This window comes from Nerophis ophidion, linkage group LG05 (assembly GCF_033978795.1).
Source record: "Nerophis ophidion isolate RoL-2023_Sa linkage group LG05, RoL_Noph_v1.0, whole genome shotgun sequence".
NCBI lineage: Eukaryota > Metazoa > Chordata > Actinopteri > Syngnathiformes > Syngnathidae > Nerophis > Nerophis ophidion.
The window spans coordinates 68,362,995-68,384,132 of record NC_084615.1 but is presented as its reverse complement, the minus strand read 5'-3'; the positions used below and the strand labels follow the sequence as shown (position 1 = coordinate 68,384,132).

The 21,138-nt window shown below is 43.0% G+C and overlaps 1 protein-coding gene across 5 annotated transcripts in view; it reads right to left on the bottom strand.

Moving 5' to 3' along the window:
* The window catches only part of ebf1a (EBF transcription factor 1a), a 160,705-nt gene that overhangs the window by 26,375 nt on the left and 113,192 nt on the right, over window positions 1–21,138 (bottom strand). For all 5 annotated transcript variants that reach the window (XM_061901868.1, XM_061901870.1, XM_061901869.1 and 2 more), the window contains exon 11: window positions 9,687–9,775. In XM_061901868.1, the coding sequence (XP_061757852.1) occupies window positions 9,687–9,775 (89 nt within the window). The remainder of the gene's footprint in view (window positions 1–9,686; window positions 9,776–21,138) is intronic.

Sequence of the window (21,138 nt, the reverse complement as noted above, 5' to 3'; positions counted from 1 at the left end):
TTCCAACAGGACAATGACCCCAAACACACGTCAAAAGTGGTAAATTAATGGCTAAATCAGGCTTGAATTAAGGTTTTAGAAGGGCCTTCCCAAAGTCCTGACTTAAACAGGTGGACAATGCTGAAGAAAAGCAACACATTTAGCTGAACTGCATCAATTTTGTCAAGAGGAGTGGTCAAAAATTCGACCAGAAGCTTGCCAGAAGTTTGTGGATGGCTACCAAAAGCGCCTTATTGCAGTGATATTTGCCAAGGGACATGTGACCAAATATTAACATTGCTGTATGTATACTTTTGACCCAGCAGATTGGGTCACATTTTCAGTAGACCCATAATAAATTCCTAAAATAACCAAACTTCATGAATGTTTTTTTTGTGGAAAACAAGCATGTGCTCCAATCAATCAATCACAAAAAAATTAAAGTTGTACAAATTTTTGGAAACTCAAGACATCCACGACATTATGTTCTTTACAAGTGTATGTAAAGTTTTGACCTCATCTTTACAATTACATTCACATTACACTTTAAAATGACGGAATGGACATCAAGTGAAACGGTTACAGATTAATTGAGGTTGCTTCAAATGCTCTCAGTTTAGATTTTAATGCATTTAAGCTTCCAGTCTCTTTGTAACATGTTCCTAGGAGCTGCATGGACAAAAGTTTTTTTCCCCCAGCTCAGTGCTAGCAAAAGGGACAGAGAGCAACACCCTTTATCAAGTGGTAAAGCTCGGTTGGTAGAACGGCCGTGCCAGCAACTTGAGGGTTGCAGGTTTGATCCCCGCTTCCGGAATCCTAGTCACTGCAGTTGTGTCCTTGGGCAAGACACTTTACCCACCTGCTCCCAGTGCCACCCACACTGGTTTAAATGTAACTTAGATATTGGGTTTCACTATGTAAAGTGCTTTGAGTCACTAGAGAAAAAGCGCTATATAAATATAATTCACTTCACTTCGTCTTTGGATCTCAGAGCATTGTGAGAGCATCTCCTGTGCAGGACATTCACAGAACTGTAACATAGTCCAGATTTGAGCCAGCCTTGAAGTGAACAAATCCTTTAAAGCACCTTGACTCACTCTGTTTTTTTTTCGGGGTTTTTTTGCCGTGTGATCCACCCAAAACCTTGGGTCTTACTCGCAAGCATTAGCTTATAGCTAGAGATTTACATAACTTTGTTTTCCAACTACGGGAAGAAAGAAAGTAAGAAGGACAATGCTGAGAAAAAGATGTGGATGATCCATCCATGCATTTTCTACCGCTTGTCCCTTTTAGGGTCGTGGGGGGTGCTGCAGCCTATCTCAGCTGCATTCGGGCAGAAGGAGTGTACACCCTGGACAAGTTGCCACCTCATCACAGGGCCAACACAGATAGACAGACAACATTCACATTCACACACTAGGGCCAATTTAGTGTTGCCAATCAACCTATCCCCAGGTGCATGTCTTTGGAAGTGGGAGGAAGCCAGAGAATCCGGAAGGAATCCACACAGTCACGGGGAGAAGATGCACACTCTAAACACAAAGACCCCAAGCTCGGGAATCGAACCCAGGACTTTCTTTTTGTAAGGACTATGCACTAACCCCTGTCACATTGTGCTGCCTTAAATGGAAGAAATTAGATTAAAAAAAAACTTTGGTGATACAAAGAAATAATAAAGAATGTGACCTAACGGGTCACCAACTGCTAGTCTTCACCATACTGAAGCAGGAGTCTAATGCCAGCAAAGGATGTTGAAATAATATTTAAACGGCGGAGATTTATTCATGAAAATAAGGAAAAGCTGCTGATGGAGCATTTGACAAAGAAGCAGCTGGAAAAAGATACAATAGTAATCGACTCTCCAATGTAAATGCTGTACATTATTATCATATTGCTTCATAAACCCACTATAGTCGTTAATATTACAATATTTCTTATCTAACAATATTTTTGTTTTTAAAAGGCATTTTACGCGTTAAAATTGGTCTAATTTGGGGGCCATGCACAATTAAAGTAATTTCAATTAATTTCAACGAGCGACGTTGAGTTGGGATGCAACTGTTTTGATTTAAGAGTTAAGAGCTTGGTCACAGAACCAATTAAGCACTACCGTATTTTGAAATGTTCCCCACTTTCAACCATGCATCACACTCTTGCACTTGATTTAGCCTCCATCATTGCGCGCGGTTAAAGTTAAAGTACCAATGATTGTCACACACATACTACGAGATGTGGCGAAATTATTCTCTGCATTTGACCCATCACCCTTGATCACCCCCTGGGAGGTGAGGGGAGCAGTGGGCAGCAGCAGAGTTGCACCCGGGAATCATTTATGGTGTTTTAACCCCCAATTCCAACCCTTAAGTACCTGGTAATGGGTCCCATTTTTATAGTCTTTGGTATGACTCGGCCGGGATTTGAAGTCACGACCTACCGATTTCAGGGCGGACACTCTAACCCATGGGTGTCAAACTCTGGTCCGTGGGCCAAATTTGGCCCGCCGTGTAATTTCATTTGGCCCTTGAGGCAATATCAATTTAACATTCAAGCTGGCCCGCTGGTATTACACCCCCCCCCCCCCCCCCCCCCCGCTGTAACACCGCAAATTCTCAAATTTGCCAACCCTACCCATTTTCCCGGGAGACTCCCGAAGTTCAGTGCCACTCCTGAAAATCTCCGAGCCATCCATTTTTCCCCATTTCTCCCGATTTCCACCCGGATAACAATATTGGGGGCGGGCCTTAAAGGCACTGCTTTAGCGTTCTCCACAATCTGTCGTCCACGTCCGCTTTTCCTCCATACAAACAGCGTGCCGGCCCACTCACATAATATATGGGGCTCATACACACACACACAAATGTATGCAAGGCATACTTGGTCAACAGCCGAGGGTGGCCGTATAAACAAGTTTAACACTGTTACAAATATGCACCACACTGTGAACCCGCACCAAACAAGAATGGCAAACACATTTCAGGAGAACATCCGAAACACCGTAACCAAAGATAAACACAACAGAACAAATAACCATAACCCCTAGCTGCACTAACTCTTCCGGGACGCAACAATAAACCCCCCCACCTCCAACCCCGCCCACCTCTTGCCACTTCAAGGCTTGAATGTTTGATTCATTCCTTATTGTTATTTTATTTTCAAATGTATTATTAGCCTGTTGAAAAAGTTTATTTTGATAATTACCCTCAGAAGCCTGCAAATACAAAAGAGGCATTTTTTGTGCAGCCCTTTGAGACACTAGTGATTTAGGGCTATATAAATGAACATTGATTGATTGAATTTTTATTTCAATTTTTTTTTGATATGCCATTGATATGTTTTTATTATTATTATTATTATTATTATTATTGGAAACTGGATTTTAAATGTCACTTTAAAGTTGTATGAGCCTTGCTTGTTCAATATTCAATGTAAAACTTGTTTGGGTGCCTATTAAAAGGTTCATTTGTTCAACCTTGGCCCGCGACTTTGTTCAGTTTTAAATTTTGGCCCACTCTGTATTTGAGTTTGACACCCCTGTTCTAACCACTAGGCCACTGAGTAGGTTAAGGTGAGAAAGCAAAACGATGCCGGGTAAACAAGATAGGAGTCTCACTGATTATGCATATTTTTTTGGTTGAATAATATTAGAGTAATTTGTGTGATAGGTGTAAACCAAAGGTGTCCAAGGTGCGGATCGAGGGCCAGTTGTGGCCCGTATATATTTTTTTAAATTGACCCAGGACGCATTTTAGAGACGGAATAAACACATTCCAGATGATAACACACAAAATATAAAACATTAAAATTTAAAAAATGCACACTGCTCAAATCCATCCAATTAGACCTGAAAACCAAAACGTGTGCATCTTAATGTATATTTTGTATATTTAGTTTCATTTCTGTGCTTTCTGTCTTGATGGAAATGTGTCCAACTTTCTTGCAAGACATGGTGAGTTTCCAAAAGGTGCTTGAAAAGCTCTTAAAAAGTTTTACTTGATGAAATATTAGTAAAGAATAATAAGAAGAAGAAATGACATATCTCAAGGTGGTTGGATTGAATATTAAACTAATTTGCTGATATACCTAAAACGTAAAGCTAAGATGTGGATATTTTGTTCAGATGATTTAGCATATGTGATTGACCTACAATACATTGGTTTTAGTATATTTCATGTATGTATTAAAGTGGCCTCCCACATTGTTCAATTGTATGTGTGCAACCCTCGCTAGGAAAAGTTTGGCCCCCTGGGGAAAAATGTAATAGTTTCCCCCTTTATCTATATTACCTTAGTACAGGGGTAGGGAACCTATGGCTCTTTTGATGACAGCACCTGGCTCTCAGATAAATCTTAGCTGACATTGCTTAACACGATAAGTAATGAATACTTCCGCTGGTAATCCCAGTGTCAAAAATAACGTTCAAAATATAAAACATTCTCAGGGATTTTAATCCATCCATCCGGTTTCTACCGCACCTGTGCAAGAAGTCGCATTAATGGTAAGAAGTATTTTATTTATGTTTGGTTAGCCTCACAATAACAATGTTATTAAAAAGAATAAGAGACTTATTATACTCTAAAAATGTTGGTCTTTCTTAAAAAATGCACGTATATAGTTGTATTTAGTTTAAAAAAAATAATAATTATATGGCTCTCATGGAAATACTTTTAAAAATATTTGGCTTGTGTGGCTCTCTCAGCCAAAAAGGTTCCCGACCCCTGCCTTAGTATATCCTTCGTACTTTGATATGACTTCTCTCTTGACTTCAATAGTGTTTCTTTTCTCTTTATGAAAAGTGCTTTCACTTGCAATTTTCTTTAAACTCAAGTTGTATTATCTTGCAGGCAAATTTGATTTAAAAAATCATAAATTCAAACAGCAATGTGTGGATTCTTAATTTGGGCACTCTATCCCACATAATGGTATTCGGCCATACAGACTTGTTTCGTATGCGCAATATTAGGTTGTATACAATAACCGAGACAGGAGACAAAAACGGTGCAAACTTTAAGTCTACAAACAGAGCATCCAGAAAGTATTGACAGCGTTTCACTTTTTCCACATTTTTTTATGTTACAGCCTCATTCCAAAATGGAATACATTAATTTTTTTTCTCCAAATGTGAAAATATTTATTTAAAAAAAATGTTCATATGTGTTAAAACAAAAAAAATATAAGTACATAGGTATTCACTTTTGCTCGATAATTTGTTGATGCACATTTGACAGACATTGCAGCCTCGAGTGTTTTTGAATATGATGCCACAAGTTGCACATGGGGTTAGTGCATGTGCCTCACAATACCAAGGTCCTGGGTAGGGATGATACTTGAAACCGGTTTCCCCGGTTGTTCGATAAGAAAAGAACCGAGTCCTCGGACTCAAATCCCTTTTCTGAGAACCAGTAGTCGTTATCAAGACCACTATAGTAAAGAAAAACAATTGGTTCTTTATTCGAGTCACTAGGAACAAATCCCATTCCGACAAGAAATGCCCCGTTTGACATCACAAGAAATGACGTCACGTAGCTCAGTCATTAGGCACAGATAGGAAAAGCAGCAAAAATGGACCGGAAAAAGCGCTCTAAGGCATGGCTTCATTTGACAAAAAAAAATGGAGGAAGCAGGCTGCGCATAACCTGAAAGTTCGAGAACCGTGTCGCGTCTTCGACACGTGGAGAAGCAGCGGCAGAGACGACGAAGAACGCCCCTCTTCTGCCAGCTGCCCAAGACCCAGCTACAGTGGCGGTGACGCCGGTGAGTAACTAACGTTAACTGTTGCCGGTTAATTTCCATATCTGCTCACTCCTAGTCACGTTACCTCTTATGTCAACCAGGACAGCAGTAATGTTAGTTAGACTAAGCATAGTCAGTGGCTAACGATAACATTAACGTGAGCCTTTTTGTATGTGTCTGATAATGTTAACGTTATCTTGTAATCTACACCACAACAGAGTTTGCAAGTACGTCTAATAAAGTAGTGCTTTCTTTATTTCTTTAGTTTATTTGGAACATGAACACACTTACAGTATTATACATCACAGTTTCATATCATGAACAACAGTCAATATTTATTCATTTTATTTTTTTTTTTTTAGGAGGGTAACAGTCAATATTTATTTATTTATTAAATTACATTTTTTTCTTATATAATAAAAGTGAGCTTTTGTTAAACCAAATATTGTGTGTTTTTTTCCATATACACCAACCTATCTGGACTCGATAAGAGAATCGATAAGGAATCGGTTTGATAAGAGGATTCGATAATAGGCTTGAACTCGATAATTCCTTATCAGACATCATCCCTAGTCCTGAGTTCGATCCTGCGCTCCGGATCTTTCTGTGTGGAGTTTGCATGTTCTCCCCGTGACTGCGTGGGTTCCCTCCGGGTACTCCGGCTTCCTTCCACCTCCAAAGACATGCACCTGGGGATAGGTTGATTGGCAACACTAAATTGGCCCCAGTGAGTGAATGAGAGTGTGAATGTTGTCTGTCTATCTGTGTTGGCCCTGCGATGAGGTGGCAATTGTCCAGGGTGTACCCCGCCTACCGCCCAAATGCAGCAGAGATAGGCTCCAAAGGGAAGTTTGGCAAACCTATCCTTGGGCAGTTTCGCCCATTGCTCTTTGCAGCACCTCTCAAGCTCCATTGGATTGGATCAGCCGTGTTGGTGTTTATCCAGGATGTCTCTGTACATTGCTGCATTCATCTTAATCTAGTCAGGCAGGAGACCAGTAAGCCGATGGCCACTCTGTCAGAACTACAGCATTCTTCTGTGGTGAGAGGAGAACCTTCCAGAAGGAAAACCATCTCTGCAACAATCCACCAATCAGGCATGCACTGTATAGTTGCCAGACAGAAGCAACTCCTTAGTAAAAAGTTGACCAACATGCACCTGAAAGACTCTCCGACCATGAGAAATTAAATTCTCTGGTCTGATGATACAAAGATTGAACTCTTTGGCGTGAATGCCATGTGCCATGTTTGGAGGAAACCAGGCACCGCTCATCAGCAGGCCAGTACCATCCTTACAGTCAGGCATGGTGGTGGCAGCATCCTGTTTTGGGGATGTTTTTCAGCAGCAGGAACTGGGAGACTAGTCAGGATGGGAAAAAGATGAATGCAGCAATGTACAGAGAGATGCTGGATGAAAATCAACGATTCCCATCCAACCTGATGGAGTTTGAGAGGTGCTGCAAAGAGGAACGTGCGAAGCTGCCAAAAGATAGGTGTGCCAAGCTTGTGGCATCGTATTCAAAAATACTTGAGGCTGTAATTGCTGCCAAAGGTGCATCAACAAAGTATTGAGCAAAGGCTGTGAATACTGATTTTTATATTTACATTTGCAAATAAATTGTCTTCACGAGTTCTGTAGAATTTGGAAGGCAAAAATCGTCATATTCAATTTTGAAATAAGGATGTAACATAACCAAATGTGGAAAAAGTGAACTAATGTCAATACTTTCCGGATTAATTATAAAGTGGGGTGTACAAAAATGGAGGTTCTAGGGTAGGTTTGACCTTATCATGTCCTGGGCAAGACATGAAAGAGCATCCGGCAGTGGAAGCTCCTCTATGGGGTCTTGGGGCACTAGGAGGTTAACCCCTTTACTACTGTTACCCCAGGTGGACCTTGGCAAAGGCCTTGTACCTGATTGCCCCCTAACCAAGGATACGGTGAAGACCTCAACGGCGGAGCAGGCGGAAGACGGTAGATTTAAGAACTAGCACAATGGCTGCAGCAGAAAAGGGTCTCCAGTCGTCTTGGACTCCATGCCATTGGACCCTGACCCGACTCTGTCAAGGATCGCGTGGTGACTGTCTCCTCCATAAAAGGATTAACACCCCTACCCGGAGGATCGTCATACTCGTTCGAGTGACCGCCGATGATGATATTGGGGAACGGCGTGGCGAAGTTGGTAGAGTGGCTGTGCCAGTAATCTGAGGGTTACTGGTTCAATCCCCACCTTCTACCATCCTAGTCACGTCCGTTGTGTCCTTGGGCAAGACACTTCACCCTTGCTCCTGATGGGCCCTGGTGAGCGCCTTGCACGGCAGTGTGTGAATGTGTGTGTGAATGGGCGAATGTGGAAATACTGTCAAAGCGCTTTGGGCTCCTTAAAAAGGGGTAGAAAAGCGCTATACAAGTACAACCCATTTACCATATTGACCTTTTCTGCTCTTTGGTGCACCCCAATCGGAAAATAAAACATCTCAGTAGGTCCGAATGACTTTATTTGAATGTTTTTGTGAGAAATTTAGTGAGTATTTGTAACTATTTACTTTGACGGTAAGTCTATACAACGGCATCTTTCTGTTGTCTCCTTGTCTTCTCTCCCTTTTTCCCCATTTTCTCTATTAATCACCCTCTCATGCCCCGGTGCCCCGTCTGTGCTTATCGGTCTCTCGTTAGCAAAGGGATCTGTCCAGAAACTAAACGCGATTAGGCAGCGCTCCAGAGTCATTCTGATAAACAGATAAATGTGGTTAGCGCCGTGCTGCCTGCCTTGCCCTGCCGCTGTAAGGAGAGACCATTTCCTGGGCGCGGGGTCTCTTCCCGTAAAGTCAGGCCCGCCGAGACGTCAACAGGAAGGGGGAACCTGATCCAGAGCAGAGCCTGGCCTCGTCTGGCAGGACGGTCACTCATTAGCCGGCCCCAGACCCCCCCCTCCCCCCTCCCCCTGCACGCCACAACCTGAGCTACTAAGCACCGCGCCGTCCGCCCGCAGAGCTCCAGCTTCCAGCATTCACTTACTGCGGGACCATTAGCGACAACACAGTGCAGCTGGACACTGGATCATCATCACAACATATGGACACCAAGCAGGCATTTCCAGGCTTCATTAAGAATCTCCTCACAAAATGTGCCTCTGGGAAAACTTCCTCTCTGATCTAAGAATTTGTGTGCATAAACAGGCTTGGCTTGCACTGAACGGGGGCACAAGACAAGTTGCCAGTGTGTGCCCCTCTAATGATGGAGACCAACCATTGAGAGGAGTGTGGTCAACAAAGTGTTATTACCTAATAAAGGCACCAATCAATAGAGCTGAAATGAACAACTGGGCCTGCCTGCCCACTGCTGTTCATTTAGAGCAGAAGGAGACACCGGCGAGTGAGGAGGAGGAAGACGAGGGCGGTTAAAGACAAGTCTGGTGTCCAACAGACATGACACACAAGCAGGACAAGTGATTTCTCCATCTTCCTTCTACATCTACCTGGGCTCTCCATCTCGGCCTCCCAGTGACGTTTTGTGTGTGTGTGTGTGTGTGTGTGTGTGCTGCCCTGTGAAAGTGTGTGTGTTGGAAGTAATAAAGTCCACCCGGGGTTGACTTCGATCCACTGACCCAGCAGGAGGTAAGACTGGACAGCTATGATGGATCACCTAACCTCCTTCTTTCTCTTTCGCTCTCTCTCTCTCTCTTTCCGCCCCCCCTCCCCCCCTTGCCAATCTAAACGACCTTACACACAGCACAAGTGTGAATAGAGGCGCTTGTGCGTTTTTCAGTGCAAAAAAATGTCCATGAGCGTGTAATAAAATGTTAATGTCCATACTGCTAAAGTGTCTCAGCGTCCAGGGAATACAGTCATTTGTCTGTATGTGAGCTCATGGTGCCTTTGTGGCGTGTACATCCATTCGCCATCAAGCCGGAGAAGACGTAAATACATACAATTTGCGGCGCAATAATTGCGTAGGGATGCGTTGGTGGTCGTACCTTGGGTAATCTCTCCTGGTCTCCGGGGTGTCTGGGGATGACCTTTTGTAGCCTCTGGAAGCCGTAGTCTATGGTCGGCTCGTTCAGCGCTGATCACAAACAAGGAAAGACAAGAGATGGGAAATTTGGTGATTCTTTGCCATGATGCGAAGAAAAGAAAGCCGATCACTTTCTTGCTGTCGCGATGACTGAATTAAACGTGTGAATATTTCAACGTTGAGGCTAAACACGCAGGAAATGTGGGCGGTCTATCAGTCTGGTGTGCGTCTTTGTTTGCGTGTGATGTAATGAATCTCTGTCGCCTGCTTGGCGCTTAATAAAAAGCCAAGAATGCGGTGTGTTTTTGTGCATGTGTGTGTGTTTGGGTGTGTGTCCTGTGTTGATCAGCGACTAATATAAGCAATTACACAGCCGGGTTGCAATATAACAAAGGCTTGATCGCTCCGGGGAACAAGCTAAACACACACACACACACACACACACACACAGATCATCAAGACAGCAGGGAGAAAGCGCTCTCTGCGTGCTGTGGTCGAGCCGGTGTAATTGAATATGAGAAGATTTACCATGAATATTTAAACATTTGAATAAATACAATGAAGATCTGAGGCGTACAGTACAAACACTTCAGAGGAGGACTGTTGGATAAATGCTCTCCTCATATAATTCATTCCTAATGTACTCTCTACCTCCCTCCCCCCCGCCCTTTTGCAGGTTGCCCGGGGAGTCAGAGCGTGGATAACAGTCCCGACCACGACTCTGACACTGCTTCTTGTGTGTTTGTATGCACGTGTGTGCCTCGACATGAACACAAAGGAGGCCCATATATGTGAGGGATTCCCCTTATGTGTCTGTGCCGTCCGTCTGTCTCCCCTGTGGGTCACAGCTTGGACGTTTCCTGGGGGCCGATGCCCTGCTCTCCTCACATCTGAGCAGCCAGGCTGACTAGGCGGCCCCTAGAAAGAAAGAAAAAAAAACAGCCCCCTAGAGGCTATGAGTACAAGCTGTCCTGCTGGACCATAGTGGCTTCAGCAGGACTCCTCCTTGAACGCTCAAACAAAGCCAAGGCGCAAGAACGGTGGATGCTACACATGCTTTTGGACTAATCTGGCGGTCGAATCTCTGGTGGGAAGAGAGGTGAAAAGCCATAAAAGGAAAGCTGGGAAGAAAAATAAAATAGAGCTCCTGAGATCAAACTAACTTGATTTCCAACAAATTTCCAATTAGAAATTGATCCGCTCCAAAGTCAAACTATTGCCATGCATCGTTAAACCTTTATAACTTCATAAGCAATGTTTTAAATAGCATTTTAACATTATTAACTATCATATATGTTGAAAAAAATAATCAACCGAGCTAATTTATGGCCGTTACACCTTTTTAATTACGCACATTGAACTACAAAAAATATATATTGACCAATCTTGAGCAGCTTGATTTAATTTTTTTTTAAATAAATAAATAAATAAATAAATGATAAATGGGTTGTACTTGTATAGCGCTTTTCTACCTTCAAGGTACTCAAAGCGCTTTGACACTACTTCCACATTTACCCATTCACACACACTGATGGAGGGAGCTGCCATGCAAGGCGCTAACCAGCACCCATCAGGAGCAAGGGTGAAGTGTCTTGCTCAGGACACAACGGACGTGACGAGGTTGGTACTAGGTGGGGATTGAACCAGGGACCCTCGGGTTGCGCACGGCCACTCTTCAGAGCGCCACGCCGTCCCAGGTTGATTTATATGGAATGAAATGGTTGATTTATATAGGCTAGTGAAGTAAAGTTTTGTACCTAGTACCGGATGGAAAAATCCACAGACAACGTCACGCTAACATCGATTGGCACCTCTGATGAAGGCAGTAGAAGCAAGGTAGCCAAAACTTGTCAGGTACAAAAATTTACTTTACGAGCCTATATAAATCAACCATTTATAAATACACATCAGTAGGCTAAATGAACCTCTTCAACATAGCTTGATTTAATTTTGTGCGTTTTCTAAAATAAGGATAAATGATAAATGGGTTGTACTTGTTGTTCGCAGCCGAGTGTGAAGCGACCGGAATGAGAATCAGCACCTCCAAGTCCGAGTCCATGGTTCTCGCCCGGAAAAGGGTGGAGTGCCATCTCCGGGTTGGGGAGGAGACCCTGCCCCAAGTGGAGGAGTTCAAGTACCTAGGAGTCTTGTTCACGAGTGGGGGAAGAGTGGATCGTGAGATCGACAGGCGGATCGGTGCGGCGTCTTCAGTAATGCGGACGTTGTACCGATCCGTTGTGGTGAAGAAGGAGCTGAGCCGGAAGGCAAAGCTCTCAATTTACCGGTCGATCTACGTTCCCATCCTAACCTATGGTCCTGAGCTTTGGGTCATGACCGAAAGGATAAGATCACGGGTACAAGCGGACGAAATGAGTTTCCTCCGCCGTGTGGCGGGGCTCTCCCTTAGAGATAGGGTGAGAAGCTCTGCCATCCGGGAGGAACTCAAAGTAAAGCCGCTGCTCCTTCACATCGAGAGGAGCCAGATGAGGTGGTTCGGGCATCTGGTCAGGATGCCACCCGAACGCCTCCCTAGGGAGGTATTAAGGGCACGTCCAGCTGGTAGGAGGCCACGGGGAAGACCCAGGACACGTTGGGAAGACTATGTCTCCCGGCTGGCCTGGGAACGCCTTGGGATCCCCCGGGAAGAGCTAGACGAAGTGGCTGGGGAGAGGGAAGTCTGGGTTTCCCTGCTTAGGCTGTTGCCCCCGCGACCCGACCTCGGATAAGCGGAAGATGATGGATGGATGGGTTGTACTTGTATAGCGCTTTTCTACCTTCAAGGTACTCAAAGCGCTTTGACACTACTTCCACATTTACCCATTCACACATTGATGGAGGGAGCTGCCATGCAAGGCGCCAACCAGCACCCATCAGGAGCAAGGGTGAAGTGTCTTGCTCAGGACACAACAGACTTGACAAGGTTGGTTCTAGGTGGGATTTGAACCAGTGACCCTCGGGTTGCGCACTGCCACTCTCCCACTGCGCCACGCCGTCCCAATGATTTATTTGAAGACTGAAAGTAAAAGGAGTGAGTTTATAGCATAAAATTATCCATGATTTATGTTAATAATCAAGTAAACTCTTGATTAGTATGTAGAATAATAATAGAACCTGCTCAGTGGCCTTGTGGTTAGAGAGTCCGCCCTGAGACTGGAAGGTTGTGAGTTCATACCAAAGACTATACAAATGGGACCCATTGCCTCCCTGCTTGGCACTCAGCATCAAGGCTTGGAATTGGGGGTTAAATCACCAAAATGATTTCCGAGCGCGGCCACCGCTGCTGCTCACCGCTCCCCTTGACTCCCAGGGGGTGAACATGGGGACGGGTCAAACGCAGAGGATAATTTCACCACAACTAGTGCATGTGTGACTATTTTAACGATCAGGTCTCATGGTGATGCGGGGTTTGTTCTCCCAGGATGCAGACGGACTTTGGACACAGCGTGCAGGTAGGAAGTGATTTATTTTAAGAAATAAATCAGACGGGAACAAACAAAAGTGTGCTCAGAGCAAGAAAGGCAAAAATCAAAAGGGCGAGCTTGGAAGCTAGCAACAAACAGAGCCTAGCATGGAAGATAGTAGTAAACAGGTACCAGGGATCAAAAGTCGTCAACTGTTGCGTTCAGCAAATTAGGAAACTAGACTGACTGACCGGAAAAGGCAGTATTAAATAGTGCTGCTGATTAGTGCTCGGGGAACAGGTGAGCTTCCCGAATACCAATCAGAGACAGGTGGAAACAATAAGCACCGGTGGAAACAGAAAACAAACCCAGGGGTGCACAAAAACGGGAACTGAGGGAGTCCAAAAAGCAAACTGAACATGATCCCGGCAGAGGATCATAACAACTATCGTTGGGACTTTAACTTTAACTAAGTTTAACTACTCGGATAACACACACTTTATAGCCTTGATGCGCATTTTAGGGAAAGTAGTTAAATTAATAAAAACTTTTATGCTCGTCATGTCCTTCATTTTTTTTTCCTAATGAATGCACATCACCAACATTGAAATTGCACCTTTAGCATGTTGGCACAAAAAAACAACAACAGCAAAAAAAAAAACATGTTCGCTGCCACACAGATCAGAGAACCCCCGCTCTATTGCAGCCGCCGTGCAGAAACTATGTCCACGTATTTCAAGTTCCGAGCACTCCATGTGTTCCGGATTTGATCCATGTTTCTCTTTTACACTCATTCAACGATTCATCGAAGCAACACGGTATAAATCTGAGCTTTTTTCTGGTTAAATTAATTGTTGCAACCTTATTGGCAATTACATAACATTATGTCATGTGACATTTATATTACTAGCATGTTGACATTGAGCACATTACAGTAAATCAACAAAAACAATAAATTACAGAATATAATTGTGCTGAAAAGTTAAACACCAAACCCACTCAAAGTAGAACGTTTAACGTAGACAGTACAGAAACACGGAATAATCCATTGCAGAGGATGGAAATTATCCAACTTCCTGTGGGCTACGTGCTTTTATTTAAAACAAATACATAAAAAACACATTGCCCACAGGAAGTTGTATGAAAAGAATAGTAGGATTAAGGAGTACTACATGTATTAGAAAAAGTTTTCTGAAGGATATAAATTATTATATTTCATCATCTGATTTTAGGAAGGGAGAAACGTCAGCACATGCAATGTTTTTAGTGTTACTCGGTACATCTGTTCAAATTCATCTTTTAATTTGCAATAACATAAATATGCAGGAATGACGTTCTTCCAACTCACTGTAATGAAAGAACTGGAAATGTGTGATGCTTTACATGGTTTTAGATACATGTTCGAAATAAACTGAAACTGAACAGAACTGAACCTTGCTTATTAGATTTTTGAATTCGGGCGGAAGGCAAGGTGCACCCTGGACAAGTCGTCACCTCATCGCAAGGCCAACACAGATAGACAGACAACATTCACACTCACACACTATAGATAGGGTTAATTTAGTGTTGCCAATCAACCTATCCCCAGGTGCATGTCTTTGGAGGTGGGAGGAAGCCGGAGTACCCGGAGGGAACCCACGCATTCAAGGAGAGAACATACACACTCCACACAGAAAAACCCCGAGCCTGGGGATCGAACACAGGACCTTCTTATTGTGAGGCGCACACACACTTACCCCCGTCACACTCCCAACTTTAGTGCGTATTCATACATTTTATTCCCTCGACACAGTCAACGCTTATTTCATTGACAAATGTGTTAGTATTAAAGATATTGCCGTTTTGATAAACTCATGGACATACTGGCGCTATTTTCGAGCGTAAATGATAAAAAGCAAAAAAGACACATTAACGTTTTTCCCAATTGAGAAACGACGCACCCCAACCTAAACTTATATAACAGTGGTTCTTAACCAGGGTTAAATCATACCCCAGGGGTTCACTCAGTCGGCCTCCGGGGTTCGACGGAGCCTCCGTCCAAACCTGACTAAAAAACAAGTTCAATGTTTTTTTTATTATAACCAAATGACAGCAATAATTTCTATGGAATTATTTTGGCACACTTACAATGACAAAAAAAAACAACATTGTTTTTCATGAGCTCTGTACAAGGTGGGGTTGGAAATTATTCCGATATCGCATTTTGGTCCCACTAAAACATTCACATGTTGCACAATGAGATGTAAACATTGGATCATGTGTACATTCCTGTAACTTTCTGTTTGTAAAATATATCTTTATTACTATTTCTTTAATATGGTAACATCATTAAATTGGGAAAAAAACATTTTATTTTTCACTAAAGAAGGGTTCGGTGAATGAAAATGGTGGGGTTTGGTACCTCCAACAAGGTTAAGAACCACTGTTATGTAAAGACATTACTGTCTGAACAACTAAAGTAACCAACTGTGTACATTGAACCTAGAATATGTGCTCTCTTAGGACAGAATAATCGATATATACTCGGAGGAATAAGACACGGAAGTGTTTTTTACGGCCCGCTGAACAGAACACTCTTTTGTCAGTGGAGCATAAGAAACACAAAACTTGCAAAATAGTTAGCTTTTAAAAGGTGGGTCCGTATATTTTTTCTATTTTTTTCCACTATTTAAAAAGTTAAATGTTCAGTTTGTGCATGAGTACTTTGTGGGCACATTTAACAATAATGTGGTAATAATGATAACCGTGATGTGAAATTTCCATATCGTGACATACATGGAAGTGCTCAATAAAAGTGCTGTCAGAAAGCTGTGAAAACTAGTAAACCAGTGTGAAACAAAATCATTATTCCTTTTACCATTGATTTCAAAGGATATTGCAAAAATCAGCAACCATTAACACCCCTGGTTGAGGCTGGGCTTTCTTTTGTATATGTTGAAATAAAGCCAAATAAAAAGCAACGGTTAATGTAGCACTTGCAGAATTGTGCTCCAGTCACACACACAGTATCTCACATTTCAGAAACTAAAGTGTTGATCATTTGGCAAGTAACAACACTTTAGAAATGAAACTTGCTGTACAAGCTGAACACTGACTACTTTTAAGTGTCTTGTACGATCAGTTGAAAACAATGTCAAAACATTTTTGCTCAAATATTACATTTCACCTATTTTCGGGTAGTGACTGAAAGAGTCAGATCGCGGATACAGACGGTCCACATGAGTTTCCGCCATAGCGAGGCTGGAGATACCCTAAGACAGGGGTCGGCAACCTTTACCACTCAAAGAACCATTTTGACCTGTTTCACTAAATAAAGAAGACAATGGGAGCCACAAAACTCTTTTGAAATTTAAAATGAAATAACACAGCATAAATAGTTTTTTTTTTGCTTTGTGCTATGTGTAAACCAGGGGTCTTAGACACCCGGCCCGCGACTATTACATGAATTCCGCTCGACAGCATTACACTTGTCAAACCACCCAAATTTTCCGGGAGGTTCCCGAATTCTCAAAGCAACCATTCTCGCGAATATCTGCTGATGGCCACTCAGATAACAATAATACGGGCGTGCTATAAAGCCACTGCCTTTGACGCTTTCTACATCATGTACAAACAGCTTGCCAGCCCAGTAACATGTTGTTTAAGGCTTCCCCAGATGGACGTACACGACTGCAAGGCATAGTTGTTCAACAGCCATACAGGCCACACTGAAGGTTGTGATATAAACAACTTTAAAACTCTTACTAATACTGCGAAACCACACCAAACAAGAATGACAAACACGTTTCGGGAGAACATCCTCACAGTAACACAACATAAACGCAACACAACAAATACCCAGAATCATTTGCAACCATGACTCTTCCTGACTATATTATACACCCCCCCCCCGTGCGTCGGTTGAGGTGGGCGCGGTTGGGGGCGCGGGGGTGTATAATATAGTCAGGAAGAGTCATGGTTGCAAAGGATTCTGGGTATTTGTTGTGTTGTGTTTATGTTTTGTTACTGTGAGGATGTTCTCCCGAAATGTGTTTGTCATTCTTGTTTGGTGTGGGTTCACAGTGTGGTGCATATTAGTAAGAGTGTTAAAGTTGTTTATATCACAACCTTCAGTGTAACCTGTATGGCTGTTGACCAAGTATGCCGTGCAATCTCGTATGTGTGACGATAGAAGCACCGAAATGCATGCGTCCGGCACGCAGGTAGCATGGTGGAAAGGCGCGATGACATGTTGTAGAGGACGTTACAAGTAAAGCCATCACGGCACGCCTTCATTGTTGTAGTCCGAGTGAAAATCGGAGAATGTTAGCCCCGAGTGATGTCCGGGAGAGGCACCAAAATCTGGAAACCCCCCGAAATAATCGGGGGAGTCGGCGATTATGCAGCTGAGCCACATCAGAGTGGGCAAAGAGCTGCATGCGACACCGGAGCCGCGGGTTGCCGACCCCTGCCCTATGAGATAAGGAGAAGAGCTCTGTCATCCATAGGGAGCTCAGAGTAGAGCCACTACTCCATCACATCGAGATGACCCAGCTAAGGTGGCTGGGTCATTTAGTCCAGACGACTCCTTTCTCTTGAGGCCCAGTGGTAGACTGAGAGCATTTTGGAAAGATTATGTCTTGCAGCTGGCCACAGACCACAGAAACCTTGGCTCGCTTACTGATATACTGTTACCCCTTAATCCGTACCTAGATAAGCAGATGAAAATGTATGGTATGGACATTTTTACATGTCAGCTGGTGCACTGGCAAGGTCAAACAGTAAAGTGCAAAAATCATGCCTGGAGACAAATATTTGACATTACTTCCCGAAAAAATTATCCTCTCAAGCCTTAAGAGGGATTTTCTCTTGATTAGACTTGCAGTTTGAGGCGATTGTTCTAACAAAATCCTCTCTTTTGTCTGTAAGGCTTTTTGTTGTGTGATTTATTTTTAATCAGTTCTCCACAAAGTGACGGATGCCTTTTAAGTGAACAAGTAAACTACTTTTGTATATAAGGCCTGATTTAGTAAGGGTTTGCGTGAATTAAAACACATGCAAACGTGATAACGCACGCAAAGCTGATTTACTCAGCTCATGCTCATAGGATTGTTTTATAAATAATCAAACAAGGGAGAGCAATCAATTTAGCATGTGTGTCATTAGTCTATGCAGAATGCCTGCTGATTATTAGAATGCCCACAATATTGTGAGGAGGAAGAGATATGAATATAATCATTTATTATTTGGAATGTGATTTATCAAGACTGTTCTGCAGCTTCTGTATTACGTCTATATTCAAGATGTTTGGAGTGTTTGTGCAAATTGACACATCCATCCATCCATCTTCTACCGCTTATTCCCTTTCGGGGTCGCGGGGGGCGCTGGCGCCTATCTCAGCTACAATCGGGCGGAAGGCGGTTTACACCCTGGACAAGTCGCCCCTCATCGCAGGGCCAACAGAGATAGACAGACAACATTCACACTCACATTCACACACTAGGGCCAATTTAGTGTTGCCAATCAACCTATCACCAGGTGCATGTCTTTGGAAGTGGGAGGAAGCCGGAGTACCCGGAGGGAACCCACGCATTCACGGGGAGAACATGCAAACTCCACAAAGACACAGCGACGCACAAAAAAAAAAAGGAAGTGATCAGACGATTGGGAGATAAAATATTTCATTTTTGTGCGTGTCAACAAATTTTAACAGTCAGAAATAAAAATATTAGACATTGCTTAAATTGAGCAATGACATTGTATAAGTTTATAGCTGCTGGATGACTTAAAGGGGAATTTAACTTTTTGTTTTAATGTTGTCTATCATTCACAATCCTTATGTGAGTCAAGCCTACACATGTTTTTCTTTATTTATGCATTCTAACTTGTAAATAAACACGAGCAAGAGTCAGCTAACAATAGAGGTAATGGGAGTTGCTCAATTGTGCCTATAAAGCGCTCTAAACACATTAAAAAATCTCCATCAATGTTTTCTATATACTTTGTAAGTATATATGTAATGTAGCATAAGGTGTAGTTTTATTAACATGTAATATTTGGTCATTTTAAGCATAGCGGCACATTAATTTCATAGACGCATCACAACATTCGCTTTTTACAACAACAACAACACGACTACTCATGGTATACTTCATGAGTCAACAACAACAACAACGACTAGTTTGGGACAAATAATAATCCAGACCTTTATATTTTTGAGCCTGAATATAAGGGGGACATATGACAAGTTTTAGAAGCTGAAGATAAACAGATCTAGCAATGAGCACTATTGCTGAGTGCTAAACAAGAAATAAAAACTACGAACATAATAAAACAATCACTTACTGTACAATTTCTGCTCTGACAAGGATGCTGACTGATGGGATGTTTATATCTTCTCGTTTGGATGAATTAATCATAATTGTTGCATAATTGTTGCATTTCATATTTAGTTGAAGTACTATTCAATAAATATATTTATAAAGGATTTTTTAATTGTTGCTATTTTTAGAATATTTAAAAAAAAAAATCTCACGTACCCCTTGGCATGCCTTCAAGTACCCCCAGGGGTACGCGTACCCCCATTTGAGAACCTCTGGTCTAGATGGCGCTTCAGATACATGTTATACATGTGTGCTGCATGTAAACAACATGATGAAACGCCACAGGTTTAGACCATAGACGCCATATACATCTCCATGGTGGTAGCCAGTACACATGCAAAAACCTCATTTAAATAGGGGTCTGCATCACTTTTGCACTCGTTATCAACTATACACGGAGTCGTAGTAGATCATCCACAACACGTCCACTAAGAGTAGACACAGTGTTATTGTAAATTTGCGATTTAGTACTTGTAGTTTGGATCACAGTAGATCAGGCCCATAATATAAACAGATGGATCCTGTTGTATGTAAATAAGTAGTAATTGAGAGAAGAAGTCGACATTCTCTGCTGTTTTTCAAGCACCATAAAGCCGTTTCTAGCACTTTTACCAGGCGCGTGTTCCTCTTTGGGGTTAGGCTCGTACATCTCTTCTCAATATCTCCCATTTCACACCGGCAATTGTGCTGGAGGAAAGCCTGACCGGAGTAGAAGTGGGGAAGTGTAGTGCAGGATTCAAAGCACACTCTCCTGTACAGGTATATTTATAATCTTTAGCTGTCGCTCTCCAGAAGAGCAAATCAAAGCCAGTAAAACATAAATGCCATAAATAAATGAATAGATGAGCAACAGCCCTGGACTGGAGGGATTCACCTAGCAATCACCCACATCAGATCAGATCAATGCTCATGGAAATTTCATGAAGCTTAGAATCTACACCGCTTCATATTTCACCATAATAACCCACAGTGCCGCAGGGGGAGCGGGTCTGAAGGGGTGAGCGAGGAAGAGGAAGAGGGGAGGAAGACAGAGGCGGGATGGAGGGATGTTGGAGGTATGTGCGGGGGGGAGGAAATGTGGGAAGGGCTGGTTCAGGAGTGTAATTGAGAGGTCAGATGGTTGGTTGTTACCACTGGAAACGGGAAGGAGGGCTGCAGAAAAGATGGAGGAGAGGAAACTGGTCTTCACTAGTTCTGTGTCAATGTGTGTTCTGGCAGGGTTAGGTAATTGGCACTGAGGCTGGATGTTAGCGCCTTCTCAGGACCTCAGACGGTGGCTTAGGAGCTGATCATATCACAACCCCCGTGTTTCTCCCCTTCTCCCTCACAGCTCATTCGTCTCCCGCTTTACGCACCCTCCCCCGCCCCCCTCTGCAGTCTCCAGTGCTCAGGTGTGATCTCATAAGCGCTGCTCGCCGATCGATGCCGCCAGTGGCAGGGGGTTCAATAGCCCTGAATTACGGCTTCATTTCTCCCACCCCACCCCGACCCCCACACCCCTCCCTACGCACGGATGAGAGCTGCCCCACATACACACACACACATACACACACATAATTCAAATCAATAACTTACAATCTAATTTTTATCCATTTTTCCATAAACCTCGAGATTGCGTTTATTTGGAGAATCCGACAGGCTAAATAAAGCA